Source organism: Coffea arabica, chromosome 4e (assembly GCF_036785885.1).
Source record: "Coffea arabica cultivar ET-39 chromosome 4e, Coffea Arabica ET-39 HiFi, whole genome shotgun sequence".
NCBI classification, from domain to species: domain Eukaryota; kingdom Viridiplantae; phylum Streptophyta; class Magnoliopsida; order Gentianales; family Rubiaceae; genus Coffea; species Coffea arabica.
Genome location: NC_092317.1, coordinates 8,627,304 through 8,652,768, shown reverse-complemented (window position 1 = coordinate 8,652,768; position 25,465 = coordinate 8,627,304). Strand labels below are relative to the sequence as shown.

Genomic DNA, 25,465 nt, shown 5'->3' with positions numbered 1-25,465 from the left:
CTTTTTTGGGCCAGTCAAGGATTTAAGATAAAAGCTGAATAGTGCAAATCTGTCAAGCGTAGATAAGTATTCCCTTGTGATGATACTTAATTAATTACATTGTTCCCAGAATAGTTTGCTGTTTTTGCTCGATACAATATAACCACTAAGTTCAGTACAAATTGTTGCTGGTGTCATCCAAGCTGTGATCCAAAGGCTTAGGTGGCCAAGGTTATTCTTGGGCAGAGCTCAGAAAGAAGGATATATACGATGCCTTTGATGATTGTATGGACATCTGGTATGAACAATCACTGCATAACTGTATTGCTCCTTGCACGCTTGTACCTGCTGCTCAGGGCAAAAGTTATGCTCAAAGAGAGACATTCAATAATTTATTAAGCCAAATTAAAATGCTATAATCTATAATTGGCACAAATAGTTCATCTCGAATTACAAGTCTAAAACTAGGGAGTAAATGCTATTATTAGTTTACAGATTTAAGACACGGTCGAGTACAAGAAATGAAGTTGTCACACCAAAGAGAAAAGAGAAATAAATCAAATAATCAAAAGACAGGAATAACACGGTATTCTGCCTGGTTATCCATTAGGTGAAATACATACGACAGGTAATATGACATACAACAAGAATAATCTTCATTTCAGCAGTTACAAAGGGCTGCTCCATCTCAGATATCCTCTTTAGCCTGTTTAAGCATTTTACAGCTCTTTCTCAGGATAAGTGCAGCAGCTGGCCAAAAGCCAAATGGGGAATCTTATGGTTCAAACTCTTGAGAGCATCATTCTCCAGAAGCCTTGCTGAAATCCTTGATGCAACAAATTAAAGTCATTTGTTTAAAAAATAGGAACTACATTATTTATCACCTGCCAATGAAAGTAATACAACATTGTAAAATTAGGTTGCAGTTATGTTTTATTCTTTCTTGCTATTGAATCATCCCAGAATGAAAGCATTCCTCAGGCAAGTGCTGTCTGTGGCTGCTCGTGAATTGAGAAATGCTGTCAGTGGAAGAAGCACAAGCAGAAGAGCATACGTTCTCTAACGTCATGGCATCCTCTTCCGATGAGTTAGGAGCATTTTTAGGACTCTTATATTTAGAAAACAGGAAAAGAACGGACAAATTTTTGGCCCTTCGTGTCGTTGAGCTCCTAGGTATATGTTGATCTGCATTGGACAGAGGAGATAAATCAGTGGAAGAACAATCATCACCAATTGTTGCAGGAGGATCACTTGCTGTGCTGCAACTGACATCCAGGCAAGAGGGTTCGGCTGGGGGCAGGCTTTGACAACGTAGAGAGCCTTCTCTGAGCTTCATAAGAGTGCTCTCTGAAATAAAGGGAAACCAAGAAGTCGAATCGTCATCCATCATTTATCATTGTGATACATTAATGCTATTCTGCAGAGAAAATTATCATACATATATCCTATGAAAAAGGAAAAGGGGAAAAAATAGAAAGAAAAAAAAAATCTGTCAAATTGTAGTCTCATTCATGCCCTATAGTAGTCAGTAGTCATTTTAGCTTCAATTCTTTCTATCTGCCCAGAACTTTCTCTTTATTTCTTTTTCATTCTTGATAACTGCTGATTCTAAACAAGGGTTCTCTTTTTAGTGTGAAAATTATGCCTAACGCCTCTCCAGTCTTCATTCTACCACAAGCAAATGGAACTTAAGGACAGCCCTCTTCATAACAACGTTCAATATACGAAGAAACAGATCAACTGCACAAGGTTATGATTTGTACAGTTTGCACATCTAATTGTACCTTACTACTATTAAAAGTAAAGTGATCAAAAAATTAAAACTTGTTTACCATTTTCTTATCCCAGTATACCATTCCTACTTAATTCAGCAGACCCATAAAAAGACTTAAAAAATATCCCCCCCCCCCCCCCCCCCAAAAAAAAAAACCTCATTCATCAAATCAGATCCTAAAAGCGTCTCAAAGAATCATCCTAATTCCTCATAACAATTAGACATTAAACCATTTAATAGCAGAAAATTAAAAAAAAAGAATCAAGAAATCGAATGGTTGCAGTAATATTAGAAACAAATTAAAGAAAGAAACAAAGGAGGATGAGGAGAAAGTGGGATATTTACCATAGATGGAGAGAGGGTCGTCTTTGATCAATTTGGGAGATGGCCTTTCCTCCATCTCTAATAGTTCCAGAGAGCTAATTGAAGCTCTTCTAATTCTCCCCAACATCTCTGATTTCTTCTGCCCCAAACCCTCCCCCCTCTCTCTCTCTCCTCTCTCCTCCCTCCTCCCTCCTCCCAGTCTATTTTTTCTTTTGATTTTATTTTGACTTTTTTGGCGCGGAAGATGATAGCTAATCAGGGCGGGAAGATAATTGGGCTTGGGTTGGGTTGGGCTGAGCTATTCAAGTCCACTTGAGCTTTTTTTTAATTGGGTTAGACGTTAATGGTTCTGTTTGGATTGAGACTTTTTTATCAAAAAAAAAAAAAAAAAAAATTGCATTGTAGACTCGTTTTTCGATCACTTTTTTTTTTTCTCTAATGATCTTTTAATTTGACATACATCACATATGAAAAAGTGTTACATTTTTATTTTCAAAAAAAAAAAATTCCACAAAATCTTCAATCCGAACAGACCCAATGATATATTAGTTTCACTTTTTAAATCACATCTTTCAAAGATTATTTCTAAGCAAAGCTTTTGAGAGTAGCAAAATAGTTGCGTATTGTTCATTTCCATATAACAAAAAGATAATGAAAATGTTGTTAACTAAATACGAATTTTCACTCTTAATAAATTTGCTTCACCAAATGCAACTAAAATCTAAAGTAATAGTGACGATAGGTTTGATGAAGACGGGTCATTTTTTAAAAAAAATGGACTTATTTCACATGGAATTTACACGAAACTATATGCTTTGTAACAGACTACTTTGGAATAGGACTTCGAAAATATCTGAACAAAACTGTAATTGCTAAGCAGTAATAAGAGAGCTCATCTTGAATCCAAAACCAAATGTTCAATGAATCAATAGGGCTTATCAAATAGACATTTTTTTGCAACGAAAGTAGAATTCACTTATGGAGCTGGTTTTAGTTGTGAGATGTGGTGCATTAAACAACGGACTAGCCGAATACACAAATTTGGATTTTAAAACATAAATAGGGGTGTAAATGAATCCAATCAATTCGAACACCTTAAGTATTCAAACTTGTTTGATTATTTTAACGAGTATAAAATTTTGTTCAAACTTCTTATTTATTTGTCAAATCGAATTTGAATGAACTTTTTATTTTTTTCAGATTTGAAAGTTATCGAATATAAAATGTTGTTCAATTTTGGCTTGATCAGTTTGTGAATCAAACTCGAATGAATTATTACCTAACCAAATTTGATTCGAGTATCGAATATGTTGATTCATCTTTCAGCGCAAAATGTAAACGGATAAAAAAAAAAAGAAAAGAAAAGTCAATGCTACATCAATAAAGAGCATCAAAAAATTGAGAACACTGTAACGTGATGACAGCTGAAATCTTTTGTTAGATCAATCAAATCTTCAACCAATAAATTCAACGATTCAAGCAAACGACAATAGACCTTTATTCAAAGAGCATACGTAAAAAGTTACGCATGGGAGTAGTTTAGGTGTCGATTTCGGGCTTACCATACCCCAACGCCCAATATCTATATGCCTTTCCCTAGCATTAATCAAAGGTAAAAATCGCAAATATGTCTTGGTAAAACTAGGGGAGTAAGTACAAAACTCAGAGGAAATTCAAAAATGAAAAAGTATTAAACTCAGGGGAATGATTATATGATATGTGTAGATGCTTGTGGACTATCTCCTTAAAACCTTTCAAACATGCAAAACTATTAAAAAAAAAATCTATTTGACAAAGACATGAAAAATGCTTATAATCAAGATTGATCTGCTAATTGAGAATATTTGTTTTATTCATTCTTTTCGTGAAAACATGTATTGTGTATTGGTATATGTATGTATGTATGTATGTATGGTTCTCTTCTCAAATTGTAATCATTTTAAAGATGACAAATGTTTAAGCACTAATTGTATATGGTAGGCATTTTTTATAATAAATAGGAGATTTTGAACTCATGAACTTCTACTTACAATTCCTCCAATCATACCATCCGATCTAACCCTCACTCCCCTCCTCACACCTTTTTCTACCCTCAATTGTCAGGTTAAGGATTCGAATTGTGAACCTAATAGCAACTTTTGCTTTAATAAACAACTCTATCCATCCTTGTTCAAAATGCAGTGTTCAATTAACGATTGGTAATGCAATCCATAATATTGCAAAATTTGCTCAAGTGGCTATTTGTTGCTCTGACAATATTGCCATTTTTTGGGGGGATATTGTACTACAATCATTTTGCTGCTTTTCACATTTACAAACAAACTTAACAAGCGTTTGAGTCCTGATTCTCCTAATCTACATTTTTGGGTAAACAGGCTTCCCTATCATGTAGGCAAAGCCGCATAGCTAGCTTCGTGAAGTCAATCAGAAGTTGAGGTAATTTTTTTTTATTATCACTTGGAGTAAATCTGAAGGTGACAACCACTAGATTTCTACTTTCGACAGAGGTGATGAAACTAGGCAATTTTTTTTAATCAATCTCAGATTAATGTCAGGCTTAGTACCAGAGATACTTAATTTAATTTTATTGACTTTTTCAGATTTATGAGCGAGTTTGGTGATGGTATAAGGATAATGACAAATAATATAGCACAAAGATTAACAAGGTCTCCGACATGTCACGTTTGTATGTTGAAACCTATGATTCATTTCTTGCATGAAAAGATGTTCTACTTACCTCCCGTGAATCATTAGGTTTTTAGATGTTTTATGGATGAGCTAATTTATTGCATTTGTTGTCATGATAAGTTTGGTAAGCCACCAGAAAATTTACAAACATCTTTCTCTATCACATTATATCAGTAATCAAGGTGCAAATTTAGAACTAGGACAGCATACTTCTAGTTAATTACCCTCCTAAATAGGCTTTTGAAATGGAATTGAATATATATGAAAACAAACTCAACAAATAAATATACGAGGAAATAAAGGTCCTGCTTCGATTGCTGTTTTTAGGATTGCTTGCAGAAAAATTTTATTGTGACACTTCGAAAATGTGTACGTGAGATAAAAAGGTGATTAAATAAAATGTTAAAAAATTTTGTTGTATTCCCTGAATTATAATCTTCGTAATGGTAACGGAGAAATGCCCAACTGAGATTCTACATCAATTATTTTTTTTTTCTTTTTCACGTGGATTCAGATGAGATTTTGTCTGCCAAGTACTATAAAACTGTGTTCTTTTTGGATTGCATATCTTCCAAGGTTGGTGATTTGCATCTTTAGTCAATGCACAGAAAGAGATATGGTACTATTGGTCGTTGCACATTATACAATTGAGTGCTCGATCGGAATATAGCCTAAGCAATTCTGACCAAGTCAATAGGTTCTACATGAAAAACTAAACAATTTATTCCCACTTCTAAATTGTTTTATACCTGGATGATATATTGAAGTACGTACCAAATCTTTTATCACTCATGAGTCATGAAGCATGCTAGAGTACTTAGGCGATGTTAAATTGATTCGATCAGCAAATAAATTGACGTTCCGTTCTAGTATTTAAGTTTAATTAATAGTTATATACTATGACTGGAGTTTGCCCAATGGTTAGAAGAGAGATGGCTTAGAATCGCATTTTTGTCAAGTGTAGAATTGAAATCTTGAACTCGATAATTAAGAGCGAGAAAACTTAAAAAATAAAAAGTTTACGTTGTACTTGCCACACTCAACTGAAATGTCTCTATACACTAATTCATCTTCTTGATTGCAATACCTTATTTTTTTTGAGTAAAGGTACATTTATCGGAATATATTTGAAAAATTTTCTATTAAACAGTGTTTGCCAATTCAATGTGTGTTTAAGTAGAGTACACGTGTGTTTGTGTTCTTCTATTCTGTATCCAATCGGCACGGAATAAAAGATGAAACTTATATATTTCTATGTGAAAAATATTTAAATTTATGATGGGAATGTAAAGATCAAAGTTTTATGGTGAGTCCATCATCTTGTTTTTTTATGTGCTTATTCTATACCCTTAAGGTACCGAGAATAGGAAAACCTAGGTTTTATTAACATCTTATGTTTTAAATCTATTGTATCCATTACTATTTAAGGATTAATTTTTTTTTTTATAAAATGATAGTGTATATATTATCAGCGTTTGATAAATGAAAAAATTATAAATTTGAATTTAAAATTCGAATTTTGGATATATAATATGTATCTATCGAGGGTAATGATATATCTAATGTGTCAGTGCATATACGATTTTTTCTACTATTAAATGCTTGTTTTCTATATTATCATGAATAGTTGGAGCACAAGATCCAAGGCCAATATAATTAGTCTTGGACTCGTACATTACACTCAAATCAACCTACAAGTTGCACAATGAAGGTTAACATAGTAACCACACAGCTCATCAAGCCATCTTCTCCAACCCCAGCTGAGCGTAGAGATTACAAACTCTCCTTCATAGAATGCCAAATACCACATTTTTACATACCTCTCATTCTCTACTATTCTGCACAGAAAACCAGCAACGTCAAACAATCTCAAATCTTCAAATGGCTGAAGACATCTTTATCAGAAACTCTAACTCACTTCTACCCTATGGCTGGAAGAATCAAGGGCCAGACCTTGATTGATTGCAACGATCAAGGGATCCTATACGCGGAAGCTGAAGTCGATGGTCATCTTTCAGACCTTCTTAAAAGTCCGGAAATCCAAATTCTTGATCATCTCAGCCCTTGCAAGTCGAGTGGCAGAGTAACGGATGAAAGAGAATTGTTAGCCATACAAGTTAACTTCTTCAAATGTGGAGGATTAGCCATTGGTATATGCCACTCGCACAGGATTGCAGATGGATGGAGCATTTGCTCTTTTATCAAAGCTTGGGCTGCCACGGCCGCGAAAGCTTGGGGTTTAAGCAGTATGGTATTAGAGCCTGTCTTTAACTCTGCACCTATTTTTCCTTTAAGAAAAACTCCTGATTTTGAGCCTGATCCAGAAACTCCACCGCTTCAAACTCCAGTCGAAAAGTTTGTAACAAAAAGGTTTGTTTTCGATGCCCCGGTGATCGAATTACTTAAATCAAAAGCCATGGCTCGTTGGCCCGGGGCAAAACCAACAAGAGTCCAGGTTGTATCAGCATATATATGGAAGTCTTGCATGGCTGCAAATGCGGTGGAAGAAAATGGCACATCCGTTATATCCCATCCAGTGAATTTGAGAAAAAGAATGATCCCACCACTGCCGGATACTTCTTTCGGTAATATCTTCCAAATGGCGCATGCTGTAACAAGTGGTGCAGCCGCTAAAGATTGGATTGGGTTGGTGGACAAAATCAGGGAAGCATTTGGAAAAATAAACCAAAGTTATGGTAAAAAACTATTAGGTGAAAATGGATGTGAAGTTGCAGAGAATAACTTCAATGAGGTTGGAAGATTTTTGGTTCGGAAAGATGTGCATGGTGTTAGGTTTAGCAGCTGGTGTGGATTTCCAATTTTTGAGGCCGATTTTGGATGGGGAAATCCCATTTGGGTGAGTAGTACAAGTTTTTCTTGTAAAAATCACGTCTTCCTCTTCGATTCAAGATCTCCTGGTGGCATCGAAGCCTGGATAGTAATGGCTGAAAAGGAAATGGCCAAATTTGAGCAGGAAGTGGACCTATTGACTGTGAATTGATTAGTTTATTCAGGAACTTGTTTCTTTTTTTTTTTTTTCGAAACGTTAGAAGATTTCCATTCCTAGGCTCGAAGGAAACTGTACAAATAGCGCTCATCTAGCACTGATGAGATTCCACTCCTCATCCACTAAAATGCCATAGGCATGAGAACTTAATTCTCTACTGCGTTTACTACTTTCTTCCTTTGCTAAACTAAACAAGCACATGCGAAACAACTTTTGCATGCTCAGGATGTCATCTATCAAGGTAGCTAGTCTACTGCTAGAAGGGTTCTTGTGCTTTATCTGCCTCATAAGGTCCTGGCTTTGAAACTTGTTTCACATGTGTTAATTTTAGTAGTGGATTTTCTTCAGGCTACGTGGAAAGCCGTGGTTCATGGACTTCTTGAAGTTGCTTTGTACTGTATTTGTACATTTTACCTGAAATGAATGCAAGGAATAGAATATTCTGCATTTTCATTGAAGCTGGAGATTTGGGAAGAAAAATGTTTAAAGCTTTAAGCAACACCGTAAAAAATACATAATATCCATACTACATAATATACCAATGTTAGTTCTTTTTATTTTTACTTCTTCTAATAACACGTGATATTTAAGATGGTAAGACTCTTTTAATCTGGTTAAAAGGTAGAGTATCATTAACACTAGTCACGTCCGAGTATAAGCAAAGAAGTGATATAAATGAGACCCTCTATTATGGACCTGGTGCATAATAGAGTTAGGCAGCCAATTTTGTGAGATGGTGCATAGATGCGTCTAGTTTATGACATTAAAAAAATTGACATAATTGAGTAATATTTTGGTAATCTAAAAATACTTTTGTTAAAAGCACTTGTATAAGCAATAATTTTTTATAAGGTACGGCAACCCTAAACGAAGCCTTTGTACTTAAAGTGACGGTGACATTAAAAATTTCATAAATAAATAACTACAAGTCAACTTTTAAATATTAAATGTTCAAAAGCAAGGATTTTTTTATGACATTTTTATCCTTCCACGTCTCTCCACATCCTTTTCATCTCTAATGATCAGGATTCAAATATTAAATTTACAGCAAGAAAGACACATATCCTTTTATTTTTGAAAAGAAGGGGGTGGGTTGGGGATTAGTGCACACGATGTCTTCGACCGTGTAGGAAATGAAGAGCGTTGACTTTGTTCTAGCTTGAGCGGAGATCAAATACAAATCAAAGGTTGGCAGCTTGGCCCAACGAAGGCGTCCCGTAAAAGGATTCAATGTCTGCCGTAAAGTCCAATAACAACAAGGATTGCTGGCCTCAAATCATGGGAAGACGGCCCAATGTGTGAGGCACAGCGTTTATCCATTTATCAATCATGAGCCATGTCTTGAGGCTTCTTAGGAAATTAGCTCGGTAACCATGAGAAGTTTTATTATTATTATTATTATTATTTTGGGGGGTTTTGTTCATTAAGATCAATCCATATAGGGGGGTTTACTAAAGTCTGAAATCAAATCTGAAATTTGAATTTATTAAGTTATTAAATTGTTAAATACAAAATCTTATATATTTGAGTGTATATCATATTAAGTGATAATTGAATTGATGCGGTCATCCAAGTTACTATCGAGGGAGTGGTAATACCATCCGGACCAATCACGCGAGTCGTGCCAAAAGGATGAAAAAGCAATTGAATGTTTTGGTACGCGCGATACAAGAGGCTAAAGAAGGTAACTCGATGTTTGAAGGTAGCTCGGAGTACGTGACTTTATTTCGACTCGAGGATCAAGACCCATGAACGAAGCATTTCGAGTTACAAGTTGATTCAAGCCTCACGTGTTCAAATAGCTACCAAATTTTGTCGTTTGAATTAGTAGAATAAGCAAGTGACTTAAACAAAGCAGCCTTGCCATTTTTAGTCATAATTTTAGCTATTATTTTCGCTCATAAAGAGTCTTGTGAGCCAAATTCCAAATTCCTAGTCTTGTTAGGGTTTGAGGTATGTAAATCTATAAATAGCTTCATAACCAACAACAAAAATAGATTTTTACTCTTAATAATTAAGAGTGATTTTCTTGGCTTTTTGCAAGCACCCTTGAATATCTTAGAAACTTTCTAAGAGTTCATCTTGGTTTATCAAACAAGAATCGAGCTTGTTTGTGGCGCTGTTCAACCACATTCTGAGGTTCACTAATTCGTTAAGTCGCTGGTTGAAATCGTATCAAGATTGTTCGCAACTTAGACGATTAGATTGGATCTAAAAGGGATTTCGCCATTCAAAACCTGGAAAATTTCATCAAGATCGTGGGGTTGTGGGGGATGAATTTCGCCATCGTGGAGGAATTCATATCATGAATACTTTATCATTTATTTTTTGGAGTAAGTTTTGTTTAGAAAATTTAGTGTCACTTAGCATAATTAATTCAAATGATTTATTTTTAGTTATCAAACGCATTTTAACATGTTCAAATTTAAGCCCATTAAGTGTTGAATTGGAATATCAAACAAGACCTTAGACTTGAGTGTCAAACTAGAAAACATGCATTTTACGTAATATGCATCACTTAAGATGCGGAAAATTATTCTTTAACAGTATATTTTAATTTCCGTTGATACACATTTTAAAATCATTACAGAATTAAAATTTGTGAGGCTCCATATCCGGTGATGCAACCCATCATTGGTCAGAAGTTTCCTAGTCCAATTAGGGGGATCCTATGGCGTTTTTATCTGTTATCAAAGCATCTCAATATTCCCACGCAATCAGACATATATGTTATTATTATAAAAAAGCCAGCAAGTTGAGGAAGGCTATTAATGGACCTTAATTATTTCTAATGGAAACTCTAATTATTTAGCATCTTTCACATGGAAAATTTGTGATTAGATATATAGGAGACCAGGAGAATGAAAATATAGCTACAAGGGGATGTTAAGTATTGACCTTTTCCACACTAAAATTAGTTCTTTAATGTGGAAGGTAGGTTATATTGTCGTTAAAATGCAAGTAAATCATGTGATGGATCATGGAATGTGAATTAAGTGTGTGATTACAATCTGAATTGGGACATATATACGGTTGTTGGTCCTAAAACATTATTTCTTTGTAGGGGTGGTTCTCCCATGAATTTTTATGAAGCAAATGTTTTTTCTAGTGTAGAGGCTAAGAATTGGTGCACGTACAGGAAAGACCTTTTCAAGTTGTCCATTCTAGTCCAGCCTTTGATATTGTTCATTTAAATGGAAAAAGGTCTTTTACTCTAAAGAACTCATTCCAACTTTTTGCTGAAATCTCATTCATCCAAAAACCTTAGGGAAAGCCTTTTCACCTTTATCCTAGAATGTCTCAATAGTAGGATGTCAAATTTATCCTTATAAATCTTTATATGGCATTATGATATCTTAGGTTATTTGTGAGCTCAATTAATATTTGAATGTAATTATTCATAATAATTAATTTTTCTTGTATTTAAAATAATTTTTCAATTGTATTTTAGGAAACAAATGTTTTAAGATACCTTTTTCTTTGACTTTTGAACAAATGTGCAAGAATTTTTTTAATCTTATCAAACTTGAACATAGATTAAAAATAAATTATAATTGTTTGACTTCATGTAATTTATATTTTACATTACTAATTCTATTGCTAATAAATTCAAAATTTTAACTTGAAAATCTATATATTAGAATGAATTAAGTATTACAATTAAAGAATTTGGATATCGATCTTCATTTATTTTTGAAGTAAAAATATCAAAATACTATTATAGAATAAATAAAACAAAGAGTAATAAGACATATTACGTCCTATAAACTAATTTTGGGCTATAAGTCAAATTTATATTTGGTAAATTCTATTCTGACATCTAAATATTAATTATACCAAACAATGGAAACTTAATAAACATTCTATTCTGACTTGTCTACCAAACCCTGGAATAATAAAAAAATTTTCCTCATCATTCTTGATGGAAATGCATTCTAGGCGGAAAGACCTTTTCATTATGGGCATTTCCGCGTACCAAATGACGGGTTAATGTCTTTCTTTATCCCCTATATTATAGACATAAGGGATTAAGACACTGATAATTCACAGTGATTAAGACAACTAAAAATTGTGCAGTAACTTATAGTTTTCATCCATAAATTTGATTTCAAAATTGAAAACCTCAGATTATTAACCCCATTAGATTTAGTCCAAGTTTATAGCAAATAGGATCAAAACTAGCTAGGTTCGTAAGTCAATCAAGCTATTGGACTCCCTACCGCAAGTGTTAGCTCAAGAGGCGAGACTTTTTCCTCGTACTTATAACTAAGCACTCTACCTGCTGAATTAACCAATGGAGGATACACCCAATGTCAAGTTTAGAATCTTAGGGACGCATGAACTTGATTTCAAATATTTTAGCTAAAATGTTCTTCAAACTTTAAATGGTTGACAAAAAAGAAAGAAGTCGTGCATAATGATCCTTCTAATTAAGACCAAGTTAATCAGTCGGACAATTCCCATCATGTTTCCTTCTATTTTTTAAGCATCTAAATAATATTCTCACGCACATTGATTAGACATGTTACTATAATAATGGAAACCAAGACGAAAGTAACTTGGTCGCTGCCGCAAATGGTTGTTTGATACCATACATATATATATGTGTATATATATCCAAGTGGCTGGAACGTGAGGGCTCAAGAATCTCATAAGAAATAATAGCAACAAGCAAGATGGTAGGAAACATGGAGGTGGTATCAGAGGAGTTGATCAAACCATCATCTCCAACACCCCATGCCTGTAGAGACCTAAAACTGTCCTTGCTAGATCAACTTATGCCCTCCATTTATGTTCCTCTTATCTTCTTCTATCAAAACAGGTCCTCATGCCCAAACAATATCGACCAAGCCAAAAGATGCCAACATCTAAAACAGTCCTTGTCTGAGGTCCTAACAAAATTCTACCCATTAGCTGGAAGGACCAATCAAAATCTTTCTGTTGATTGTAATGACTCCGGAGCACTATTTGTCGAATCTCGAGTTCATGCTCACCTCTCACAAGCATTAATCCAGAGCACTACCGTAGAGGAACCGAACCAATATCTCCCCTTTGAACCTTTTTATGCTTCTAGCAAGAATAACTTGATGTTAGGTATCCAAATCAGTTTCTTTGAATGCGGAGGAATGGCTGTTGGGGTATGCATCTCACACAAGTTAGCTGATGCTATGTCCTTTGTGACATTCATGAATGCATGGGCTGCCACATGTCGCAGCCAAGCTGATGAAGTTGTGCAACCTGATTTTGAATTAGCAGGGCGTCTTTTTCCTCCAGCAAACATTCCCTTAACTACTCATGATTTCATGTCACTGGAAGAGAAAGAAAGTCTAGTCACCAAAAGGTTTGTGTTCGACAAGGAAAAGTTAGATGCACTCAAACAACTTGCTTCCTCCTCAGCCTCGGGAAGTTCAGTAAAGGATCCAACTCGGATTGAAGCAGTTTCAGCTTTTATGTGGAAGAATTTAAGCAGCATCACCCAGGCTAAGGTTGATCACAAAACAAATTTTCTCGCGTACCATGGCGTGAACTTAAGACCGAAAATGAGCTTGCCTGGTGACCGATTAGTCTTTGGCAACTTGGCAATTGCCACAACAGCTTTATTAACAATGTCTGATCAAGATGATCATGATAAAAAATATTGTTATGATCTAGTAGGGCTCTTGAGGACCGCAATCAGAAAAATCAATGGTGAGTATATCAAGCATGTTCAAAGTGGAGTGCCTTATTTGAATACCTTTGAGAATAATATAAAGGAACGACTTGCTAAGCAGCCAATGATAATTTGTAAGTTTACCAGTTGGTGCAGATTTCCGGTATATGAAGTGGACTATGGGTGGGGCAAGCCTATTTGGGTGGGCACTAAAGTTCCCCCTATGAAGAATTGTGTAATTTTCCTGGATTCAAGTTGTGGTGATGGAATTGAAGCATGGGCTAACGTGGTGGAGGACGAAATGGCTATGATCCCAGACGAGCTTCTTTCACTCGCAACCGCTGATAGTACAGCCAGAGTCCATAATCAGTGATCCCAATGCCAGGATTGATGATAAATCTGCTTCAAGAATTTAAACAAATATTTATCATTCCAAGTATTTAAAGTTTTTATTTGTTTGTGCGCTAGTGTCCTGTTCTTGTTAAAGTCTACGAGTTACTCCTGTTATTTGGAATTGGAAGGAGATAAAGTACTTATTTTCTTTTGACGGATGGAATGGAAGTTTTCACCTTTCCTATGTCTTCAGTTTCTCGCAAGTGTTTTTAGACTCGGATCGGACCAATCAGTCTGATCGGTTGAACCAGAAATTGGCTAAGAATTCGGTCCAAGTCTCTTTAATATACCGTCAATCAAAAAATCGGTCGAATCCGGTCAAAACTCAAATTTGACCGAAAACCACTAAAATCGGAAAGAACTCGGTTTTCTTTATTTCTCCATTCCGATTGTACTCCTTCCTTGCAAGCATCTGGAGTGTGGATAAAAAATTTCCAACCAAATCTCTCCTTATTTACCTTTGCTGTTAGGCTTGTCTTTTTTCAAGGTTTAGAGAATAGATGCCTTCTTATTCACCTCTAAATCTGTAAATAAGGGCCCTCTAGACAAGATTTGTGATCAAATATCTGATACAATACTTGATGCCAGCCTTGAACAAGATCTTGAGTTAATTTTGGTTTTTTCTTTACTTTTTTCCATGCTTTAATCTTTGACCAACTCTAAAAGAAACAAAGTAACTAGCCAGATGAAGAGAAAAAATTAATTCCCTAAATTTTCTAAGCCCGATTTCCTGTGAATTAGTTCTTGAAATATTTGAAATCAAATGGGAGGAAAAATAAAGAATAGAGTAAAGAAGGGAAGAGAACAGAGAGGAGGGAAAAAGGAAGATAACAAAGAATAATAGAGTTTTCATGTGTGTTTGATTTTTGAGGGATAAAGAAAAAGAAAAGAGTTACGGTGAAGTGAATGGGAGGAGAAATGAAGAGCATAAAGGATAAGAGGAGTTGCGTGAATGGGAGGAAGAAGAAGAAACTAAGAAAAGTGAAAAGCAAAGGAACAAGGGGTGGTGGCTTACATTCCATTAGGTTTGGTAGTTTCAAAATTTTTTTAATAATATCAATTTGACCCCATATTATTTTAATAAGTATAAAATCAACCCATTATATTTTTTTAAACTACAATTTTACCTATAACTTTTAAATTCTTTAAGTGCAGTCCTTTTGGACTAAATCTAAACTCATTAGATATGTATATAAAGTTGTAAACCACCAATTTAAAGGGGATTTTATATGTTATTTTAATTATTTATCATTAATATATATTTATGACGTCATTCGATTCGACCTCCGATTGAATCCGATCGAACTCATTGACCCCTGAACTCGGCCGAATCGATACCTGGTCTTAGTCTGAAAACATAGTTTCTTGCATATAACTAAATTTGCATTGGACATGCGATACTTAGATCCTGTTTGATAATTCAGTTCAGTACTTAAATTTAATGGATTCAGATCTTAATATATTCAAACCGTTTGATAACAAAAAATTAAATATCTGAATTAATTAAGTGACACTGAATTTTCTAGTCAAAACTTACGCCCAAATTAAGTGATAAACTATTCATTTATCACTGAATGTGATATGTACTCAAATGTATTATATTTAATACTTAACAATTCAATAATTTAATGAATTTAACCTTCAAATTTTAGAATTCAGTTTCAAATTTTAATTTTATTGAACGTAGAATGGATTAGTGGTCTTTCTTGTGACAACTGGAAAGTAACCTTGGAATATAAGCCTCTGGCGAGAGTCCGGAGATTGCGTAACCGGAGGTGGCGTAAACACAGTCAAACTAAAATCCGGTTTCAATCCCAACTTGGCAAGATAATCAGCATAACGTAATTCCAAATTTTTCTCAACCACTAGTATAACATAAGGGGACAATTTCGATGTCATGAGATTTCCGACAATTTCACTTATCTCCCTTCAACATCTGAAAATCTCACTAGCTCTCTTTACAGAGAATTAGGACCCATCAATGACATAACGTGTGGCAAAATTACTATTATATTCTCAATGTTTCGCGATATTAACTAAACAATTCCTAAAAAAAAACTATTGGACTATATTTGAAGAAAAAAATAAAATACTGGCCAATTGGTTTTAACAAATTGGTGCAAATTTCTCCTCCAAATCCAAATGGCACACTTTTCTAATAGTAGTTATATACTATTAAAGAAAATAAGTGTCATACAATTTAACTTTTTTAAGCTTTTGATTTTGCCCTTTATAATTGGCTGAGTTACTTCGCAATTTTAGCTATTGGTTAGTCTGATATCTAAACTTTGCCAATACATTTGCTACATATTTTTGAAATTTACCTCTAGGTTTTCGCTTTTTGTTTGCCAAGTTTTAATTCATTTAACAGTTTCTCAAAACAAATAGTTGTAACAGTTAGCAAAGGCATTTTTGCTGCCACATTACATTCTCTCTCCAACAATTATTTTTTAATTTGAACATTTCTTTTTGTATTGGGCTTACTTGTTACATAAAAGTTCCAAATAAGGGAGCTAGGTAAGATTTTTAAAAGTTCAAAGGGGCATAGTGAAATTGTTAGAAACCTCAAGGGAGGTTTATGAAATTTTGAGAAACACAAATGCATTGAACTTTAATCATTGTCGTCTATGGGGATAATTTTAGAAACATCCCTTAATGTTTTTAACAATTTCACCCAGTTCCTTTGATATTTAAAAAATTACATATAACTCCCTCGAGTTTACCGTTTTCATAACAAAAACTATTTAATGGTCAAAATTTTGAATGAATAACCCAAAATGCTCTCATCAAATTGTGAAGTTCATTTTACCTTCTTACAAAATTCTTTAAAAATTATGGAACAAGCATAAAATTTCAAACTCATTTTCAACCTTCATTTCCACTATTTTAAACCTTACACATTACCACATTTTAAATTAGTTCCATTATAATCATAACCATTACCACCATCAATCCCTAAATTCTAAAACCTCAATTGAAATTAAAAAAAATTTGCACTGTTAAGTTCAAAAAATTTCAATGACTGCATTAATATAACATCATATCTCTCAAATATTAGAGTACCAATACCACCCCTATCTTTTTTAAACCCAATTTATATTTTCTTTTATTCATCTCTAGATCCTCCAAGCAAAGCCGAAATTAATTTTTAATATGTTATTATTGTGTTTAGAACACGATTGGCTATTCCATGAGTGGAATTTATTTTTGTTCCATTAAATATCTAATTGTCTGATGCATTCATATAAACAAGATTAGGAATGGATTGTTTAATTGCATGAAAAATATTAATATGTTAAGCCTATTATCGTCATTTTGTAGGACCAACGGCGGTATGTGTAATATTGAAAATTTCAAGAGTACTAGGTGAAATTGTCAAAAACCTCAAGGGAGGGTTCTGAAATTATCCCGTGTATATAATATAATCATGCAAAACTTGCACTTATACAATAGAATTGCATAAAACCAAATATTATATTAAGATTCACTCTTTTATTTAATTATATATATATCATTTTATTACAAAAATATCAATAATATAGCTGGTAATTGATTATTCGATAATGTATTTTTAATACCCATTCCCAAACAGTTTTACCAAATATTATATTTTGGGTTTTCTGAATTCCATTTTATCGAAATTCCAAATCCAATCTAGATTGGATCCCGATTTTTTACTTCTTGCCAAACTATGAACATCCTGCTTAGTAGTCCCACATATTTTGAATAAGAAAACAACACAGTGAACAGGGGCAACAAAGGAAAATAAAGAAGGAAACAAGCACGACAAAGTTACCGAATCTGAATTAAGTAATAATGCTCGATCAGACTTTATGATCAGAAAGGAAGTTGTGTGATGATCGATTCTTGGAGAAGAGTCGCCAAACCAATAAGGACTGATGCTATCTTGCAGCTACGGATGTGACTGACACAATTTCTGGATCAGATTCAAAGATTGGCATTTCAACCTCATTCAGGTTTACGCGAACCTCAACTCCAGTGCCACATTTGGTGTCCAACAAACAAAACATCTCAGGACGTCCTCCGACATTACCAAGAATAATCCATGACGGCTTTCCCCAACCAAAATCAGCTCCATATAGGGGGAACCTGCGCAAACTTGTGGAAAGCCGAGTATCCACTTCTTTATCTCCTAGCTCCTTTTGTACTTGGTCCTGAAACTTCTGAACCATTAAGAAAATCTCATCTGCTGAGGATGCTTTCGTGTAGACATTACGTGCTTCCTGCAATGTTGTCCTGATTAACTGCACAAAGTGATGCAACTCCATTTTGGTTTCATCGGGGATGAACTTTATAGGAACAGCCACAAACAGGTTGCCGAAAGAGTTATCTTCAATTCCTAGAGCTGTTTTCCCTCTCAAATTTACAGAGATTGTTGTCATAGAAGCTCTTAAATACCCATGTCTTTTCTGAGCAGCACGGATAAGACCCCTCCAGATGAATGCAGTGACAACCTCAAGCCTTGAAGGGCGAAATTCCACCGATGCATCTATATCATCATGCAGAGCTGTAATTGTAGTACTGCTTTTCGTTGCCTCGATGACTTTGTTTTTCAAGCTTTTTATTGCAAATTCATCGAACAAAAGCAGCTTACTTACAACCTTAGCTGAAGGTCTTAGCACAGGACGAGGCACTGCAGGCAAGTCTCTAGATGGAAAAGTTGAAGCTAAATTGAAACTTAGGCACTTAATATCGCAAATGTTGTTATTATCCTTGCCATGTCCACACATTTTTGCCCACTCATCGAAGAATGTACAACCAGTGAATCCATCAGCTACCGTGTGTGATATGCTGCAAGTTAGAGCAAACCCTCCACACAGGAAGAAAGTGACTTGTACCTTCAATAATGCACCATCGCCATTCAGACCGCCATCAGGAATGAAATCTGCAAGAAGTTCAACATCTTCATACGCTTGATTCAGAAACTGATTAAGCTGGCAATTCACCTTTGCTTCTATGTATAAAGCTCCTTGATCTTGGCAATCAACTGAGCGCCTCCCATCATCCGAAATCCTTCCAGCAAGCGGGCGAAAGTGACTTAACGTCTCTGCCAGCGAAATTTGAAGTATTTCATGCCTCTGGACAACTCCAGCCTCGTCGTGATTGCCCTTACAACTATCATTATTTTCGTAAAAGTAAACAAGGTGCACAAGTGACCGAGGAGCTAGCTGATCAAATGAGGATAATTTGTAGTTTTGCAGGCGATTTGGTGTTGGGGACGATGGTTTGACGAGTTTCTTGGTCAGGACCTCAACATGCTGCAATGGCTTCCGGTTGAATTTGGTCGTGTCACACATTTTTGATGGTTCTTGACAGAGAGGGTGGGAAATATGTCAAAAACTGTAACCTTGAAATTTCTATATATCTAAGAATTTATTTATCACGCTGATTCAGTCGATAAAATCTTGTCCTCAATGAAATTATACAGGAATATTTAGCCCAAATTCTTGAAGATGAATTGTTTGCACTGGATTGCACTTTTCCTTTCTTCTTTTTTTTAGGGGAATTATTTTTATGTTTTGAAATTAGAAACAAAAATTTCCTGTATTTGGAGCCTGTTTGGAAGTGAAAATGCTACAGCAACAAAGGATAAAAGAAAAGGTTAAGATATGATGATATGCATTACCAGGGTAATACGCACAGCATGAAGTAATTTAGTGCTGGTTGAGCAATTCTTGCAGCAGGTTAAGCTGTTGGTTCAGGTCCAGCCTGATCTCCGGCAGCTTCAGCCTTCAGATGAGATGACAGATAGGACAAAGGAAAAGCATGTGTGCATGTCCTTGGATAGGATCACCAGCGTCACAAGTTTTATTTCAAACCAGTTGACGATCGGATATATATATATTTTTTTCAATACCAAAATCCCATTTGTTTATACTTCACCTCTACTTGAGAGAAAAACTTGTTTGAAATGGAACTTATGAGGCCCTGATCCGAAATAGTACAGATTTAATTAGAAAGCGAAGAGGGGAAGAAGAGAACTGCGGTCATGAGAAGAAACAAATGAAGCAAAGCATAGCAATGACAATCATTTCTTCTTTTTTTTTTTCTATTTTTCATGTTTGAGATTTTAGAGATGATATAAACCTTATTGACGTTTGGCTTGTCTAGACCTTCATAGTTCATATCACACAGTCAATATTTCTTTTTAAAAAAATACTACCATTATTGGTGAGGAAGTAAATGATAAATAATAAAAAGAGAAGTAACTGTAGAATGGTCTTTTCTGGCGTTTCCCCTCTTCCGAATGGATGCATAATTGGCAGTTGGTGGTGATGGTAGCCATGATTTAGAGGGAGGGGGGAAGATGGTGATGGTGGAAATGAGCCTTGGGAAAATAAAGTGTGAAAGGATGAATTCATTCAATTGGATCAATTTCCTTTAGACGATTTTGCCTTGAAAACCTTAGACGTGAACATCATGTGACTACATTTTTGGTTGATTTAACTCCAAAAATAGACAGAAAGATAAAAAAAAAAAAAAAATCACATTTTTAAAAGTTGAGTGACGTTTTTGTCTAAAAAAAAAATTAAGTGAACAACAGCTATCAAAGTTAATAATTTGATGATCAACTTAATTGCTGGCCTTGCTCACGAGTAAATAAAGTGAAATTTGTATGTATACCCATTCTAGAACTGGGACCTATTAATTTGTGATGACTAATCAACAATTCACTCGAAACCAAGTGCCCATTAATTTAATAGTACTAAATTAACTGGAATACGCCAAAGGAAAAAACAAATGTCTACAGATTTGATCACAATTTGAGCCAAAGATTTTCATCAATATATATATTTTTCTTGGTAAAATTACGGCTTCCATAAGATATCGTTTTCCATACGAAAGTTGTCATGTGGTATAAAAAAATGTTTGGTAGTTCAATCAACTCACATGAAACTGCATGAAACTGTCTTGTTCGTTCAAGCATTGCGGTTTTCATAAGATATATCGATTTCACAAGAAAATTGTCAGACGGTGTAGAAATGGTCTTTTGTTTCTGATAAATAACACCGCACCAAACTGTCCTTTTAATTCATTTGACCAATGCGGCTAATTTATCTGGGATATTTAGTGAGGTATGGAATAACACAGCCCTAAGCATCCTTTTGAGGTAGGGGAGAAAAAAGCTCTAGCACCCCCTCAAAGCAAAGCCTGAAGAGAAAGAAGCAAGCTAGGTTGATCCCATGGTTTAGTTATTGTGCGACTGACTGTGATGTGCTAATCGAATTTTGGGTTACAATATAAACCATGCTTTATGCCAGCAAGAAGTTGAGATTCATGTTTGCCATGTAAGACTCGTCCCTTTTAGAGATAATTATGATCCACATGATTGATTTTAAAGTGATTGATATCCTAATTAGGTGATTGATATTTTGTCAATAATTAATTAGTATCTCCCGTTTATTAATGATTTATTGGTATTTTCTGTTAATCAATATCTTAACCAATCAAATCAATCAATCAATTAGTCAGAAAAGGTTATGGATTATGGCAAGATTTTTTTGATGGAAGAAAATCCTTGGGATTTAAATACTTGCCAGTAAGGGTCTCTAACGTAATCTATAAATAACCTGTGGTATTCTTTTAACATGCACTTTTTGGTTAGGCATATGTAAGAAACTCCTTGCTCTAACTTCTTCTTCTTCTACATATTTTGATTTGTTAGAATAAATAAGAAGGAATCAAAGACACAAGAAGGAATTAACTTGTGCTTGATAACAATGATTGGAGGTGAGTCTATTTAGATTTCCTCTCCCTAATACATTCATATGTACATAATTAGTTTAACATGCCATGCCAAATCTTGTAGTATATACTTTTTGAAAGATAAGTCATCTTACTGCCACTTGTTTTGCTTAAGATGTTAACGATTAGACTGAAATGGATCAAATTCGTGAGTTTGAATGCGATATATCTAAAATTGCAATTTATGATCAAAATAAAAATCGGATACAAGTTAGGGTACAAAGTGGAAAGTCCGTTAATGCACGGGGAGGAAAGATAACTCCTAATTATAATATTTTGGAGGGTGGAAACATGGCATCATTGCCATTAATTTAATGAAAACTGCAATTAATAGTAACCTGCAACTTGCTACACGGTCCGATCGAGTCCTTATGGATTCTACTTCAGTAGCCGGAAAAAAAACAATTTTTTCAGGGCTCATATAATAGTAGACTAGACATCAGTAAGTAAGAAAGATGCTGGAAATTGTGGTAATATCAAAGGAGTTTATCAAACCATCATGTCCAACACCCCATGATAGTAAGGACTTTAAAGCTGTCCTTTCTAGATCAATTGCAATAAGCACCAAAATCACGAGTCATCATCAAATATTGATGAATCCCAAAGATCCCAGCATCTAAAACAGTCTTTACTAGAAGCACTAGCAATATACTACCCTTTAGCTGGAAGGGTCAATGCCAAATTTTTTTAAGTTAATTGCAAAGGCTCAGGTGCCGTTTTGTTGAAGCTCAAGTTCATGCCATGGTTCAAAGACTCTGCCGAGTCATCACCAAAACGGAGCTCTCCATTCTGATACCGGGACAAAATCACTTCGAAATACATAGATCGCCTAGAACTCAGCCGAGAGTCACCGAGAACTCGAGAAGTTTTCAATACGGATAGAAACGGTCAAGTTATCCCGAGTCAACTGGCCAAGATTTTCTTGCCAGTGCACAACTTGCTATTATTTGCGCCAGATGAAAAATAATACTAGCTCCGTGACCAATCATCACATCCTATTTTATGTTTGTGTTAGATGTTAATTCCAGTTATAAGTCATCCCTATGAACATGCTTCCCTAGCACAATTTTTTGTCCTTTTTTTTTGAAAGACCATTGGCACGAAGATGCTTCCTTTTTTAATGATATTGGTTAATCAAGACGTATCAATGTAAATGGTGAAAGGAGACGGTTCCATTTCTCCGGTTCCTTTGGATGGTAAGTAAAAGATCCTAAATTTAAAATCTTTTATTTACACTTTAGAAAAAAAAGTAACTAGAGAAACGGGACGGGAGATGCCAAATCTGATCTAATTAATCTACAATGGATGATCAAGATCTAGGCCTGCGGACACCAGTTAATGGCCTCCGATACTTAAGACTCCGGTAGATTGATCGACTATATACGGAGGCTGAAAGGGAAATTAAACTTAGGTGAAACCTGATTGTTGCCAAGTTCCTCATTTCCAACCTTAGGCCGCTGATTTCCCAAGGCCATAATCACTTAGAATCTCACTTTCCACTTTAGGCCCGACTCTGTAGAACCTATTGAAGCTCAATCCAACCATATAATTGGTTACTCAGTCAAGTTGGGTTCCCTCATCATCATGGTCTTTTCTTTTTGCTTTTTTTTTCATCATTAAGTTGTATGTTTTCCCAATAAAGTACAAACGCCTAAAAATGAATTTTCAGCTCTTCTTCAGAACTCAACTCAATTGATAGGGACATTAGACTCAGTCGACTGACTCGACTCTCAAACCAGCTCTCTTCCCTTTCTCCTTTTCCTTTGTAAATATTGAAATCTTTCCCAAAGTGAATTCAATCTATGAATGATTATATTATGTCGTTCAAGAAAATGGACGTGTCTTTGAAGAGAATAGCACTTTACCTAAAATTTTCCTTTTACCTAAAATCCTTTTCTTGCCTCATAATTTGCACACTTTACTGGTCTATCAAATTGCTAAAAGCAAAAAAAAAAAAACAAGGGATAGGCATTTACAGTTTTACACATTCTTTTAGTTTACCTACAAATGATACTCCACTTCTTGCAAGTTACAACCACAATTCGCAGTGATGATAAAACGAGAAATCATTATGACAGAAACTGAGATAAGGGCCAATTAAAATTGGATGGAAATCGAAATCACTTTTTTCCACAAATGGAATTTGTTGTTCAGTGACTATGTTGGGTACAACATACGTGCCACAATCCTTTAAAACTAGTAGCTATTTACTCAGACATGAGAGTTCACAATCCATGCCACCATGTTCGTCTCTAAAAATCATGATTTGCAAGTGAAAGAAAGTCACTTGGGAGCAACTCCATATGGTCTTCCGCCATGTTAATCCATGCTTCTATTCAATGACGGAGCCAAGGGGGGCAGAGGGGGGCATGGCCCCCCCTAAGTTTTGAGAATTTTAATTCATAATATGTAAATATGTGTGTAAAATAAAATTGGCCCCCCCTAAATTTTTTCAATTTTAGTTTATATTATGAGAGTTGATATATATATATATATATATATGAATTAGTCATCTTTGAATGGAATTTCAATTTTGGCCCCCCCAAAAAAAAAATCCTGGCTCCGTCACTGCTTCTATTCCATCACCACATTTGGTACTCATCAAAATTATGGTGTTTTTCCTAGGCACAGCTGCCGTGCCAATTGCAAAAGGCTTTCCCCAGCCAAAGTCCACTTCATATACAGGAAACCTACACCAGCTGGTAAAGTTACAATAACACATCTCTGCCTTAGACAAAAGTTTCCTTGTTTCACTCAAAATCCTCAGATAAGGCTCTCTCTGTTGAACAACATTTTTCACAAAATCATCATTTACATTTCTTATTGCATATCTCAAATGTCCCGCTAAATTATGGCATTCTTTCTCCATCTCGGGCATCAACACGGCAGAAATAGGTAGGGAAACATTCCCAAAGGCGAATTCATCGTGTGGTAATTTCATTTTTGGTCTCAAGTTCACATTATGGATTGCAACAAACATGGTTTCAGAATCAAGTTTTGACCGATTTACCTCAATGAAATTCTTGCATATGAAAGCGGAAAGCGCTTCTACTCGAGTTGGATCCTTTATTGTAGAAGTGGAGTCTGATGAAGCTAGTTCTTTGATTCTTTCCAGCCTTTCCTTGCTGAATACAAACCTCTTTGCAACAATCTTTTGTTTATCTGCAACTGATATAAGAGGGGCTCTAGGGACATCTTCTGGAGGAGGAAAATGAAGGCATCCCAGATCAAAATTTGGTTTCAGAATCTCACTATCGTCGCTACCCCTGCATATAGCAGCCCATGAATTCAAGAACATCACGACAGATAATGCATCAGCTATTCTGTGCGATATGCAAACTCCAACAGACATGCCTCCACACTTAAAGAAACTGATTTGAACAGCTAATGGGACATCATTTCTCAAACTATTCTCAATAATTTCGTAAGGCTTTATTGGCAGATAATGGTTGAATTCCTCAATTACAAAGTTTTGAGTTGCCTCTGAAAGGGAAGAACGAACTTGAGCTTCGATGAATAAAGCCCCTGAATCATTACAATCGACGAAAACGTCATCCTGTATCCTTCCTGCTAAGGGGTAGAACTTGGTTAAGGCTTGAGATATGGACAGTTTTAGCTGCTGGGAAATTAGGGAGCGATCAGATGAAGCATGATTTTGATAAAATAGTATGAAGGGAAGATAGATTGGCGTTGGAAGACGATCAATGAAGGACAGATTGTGATGTTTGAGTTGAAGGGGTGTTGGAGAAGATGGTTTGATGTACTCCTTCAATATTATCTCTACCTGTGCCATTATTTTTGCTCATCACAAGTATCACTTCTGAAATAATGAGGCAGTTTTATGGGTAGCATTAGGAAACCAACCTTGCACAAGTCCTTGGGC

The 25,465-nt window shown here is 35.2% G+C and overlaps 4 protein-coding genes and 1 non-coding gene across 5 annotated transcripts; 2 read left to right on the top strand and 3 right to left on the bottom strand.

Annotated features, from left to right (window-relative positions):
- Positions 1 to 405: 405 nt before the first annotated feature.
- On the bottom strand, positions 406 to 2,288 carry LOC113738824 (uncharacterized). Its single transcript, XR_011813567.1, has 2 exons — positions 2,099 to 2,288; positions 406 to 1,326 (listed from the first exon to the last, which is right to left on the bottom strand). It is a non-coding gene; the product is annotated as an uncharacterized protein (transcript).
- Positions 2,289 to 6,451: 4,163 nt separating this feature from the next.
- On the top strand, positions 6,452 to 8,219 carry LOC113740234 (limonoid 21-O-acetyltransferse-like). Its single transcript, XM_027267777.2, has one exon. It carries the CDS (start codon positions 6,471 to 6,473, stop codon positions 7,764 to 7,766), a length of 1,296 nt encoding a protein of 431 aa, XP_027123578.2. The 5' UTR covers positions 6,452 to 6,470; the 3' UTR covers positions 7,767 to 8,219.
- A 4,241-nt stretch (positions 8,220 to 12,460) lies between these two features.
- Positions 12,461 to 13,795, top strand: LOC113738905 (stemmadenine O-acetyltransferase-like). The gene has a single exon (XM_072046435.1). The coding sequence runs from the start codon at positions 12,461 to 12,463 to the stop codon at positions 13,793 to 13,795; it is 1,335 nt and encodes a 444-aa protein (XP_071902536.1).
- A 3,650-nt stretch (positions 13,796 to 17,445) lies between these two features.
- LOC140006012 (epi-neemfruitin B synthase L1AT-like) lies at positions 17,446 to 20,162 on the bottom strand. The gene is made up of 2 exons (XM_072047514.1): positions 19,463 to 20,162; positions 17,446 to 19,144 (listed from the first exon to the last, which is right to left on the bottom strand). The coding sequence occupies exon 2, from the start codon at positions 19,131 to 19,133 to the stop codon at positions 17,718 to 17,720; it is 1,416 nt and encodes a 471-aa protein (XP_071903615.1). The 5' UTR covers positions 19,134 to 19,144; positions 19,463 to 20,162; the 3' UTR covers positions 17,446 to 17,717.
- LOC140005445 (stemmadenine O-acetyltransferase-like) lies at positions 19,522 to 25,375 on the bottom strand. The gene is made up of 2 exons (XM_072046434.1): positions 24,152 to 25,375; positions 19,522 to 19,566 (listed from the first exon to the last, which is right to left on the bottom strand). The coding sequence occupies exons 1-2, from the start codon at positions 25,373 to 25,375 to the stop codon at positions 19,522 to 19,524; spliced, it is 1,269 nt and encodes a 422-aa protein (XP_071902535.1).
- Between the last annotated feature and the right edge of the window lie 90 nt (positions 25,376 to 25,465).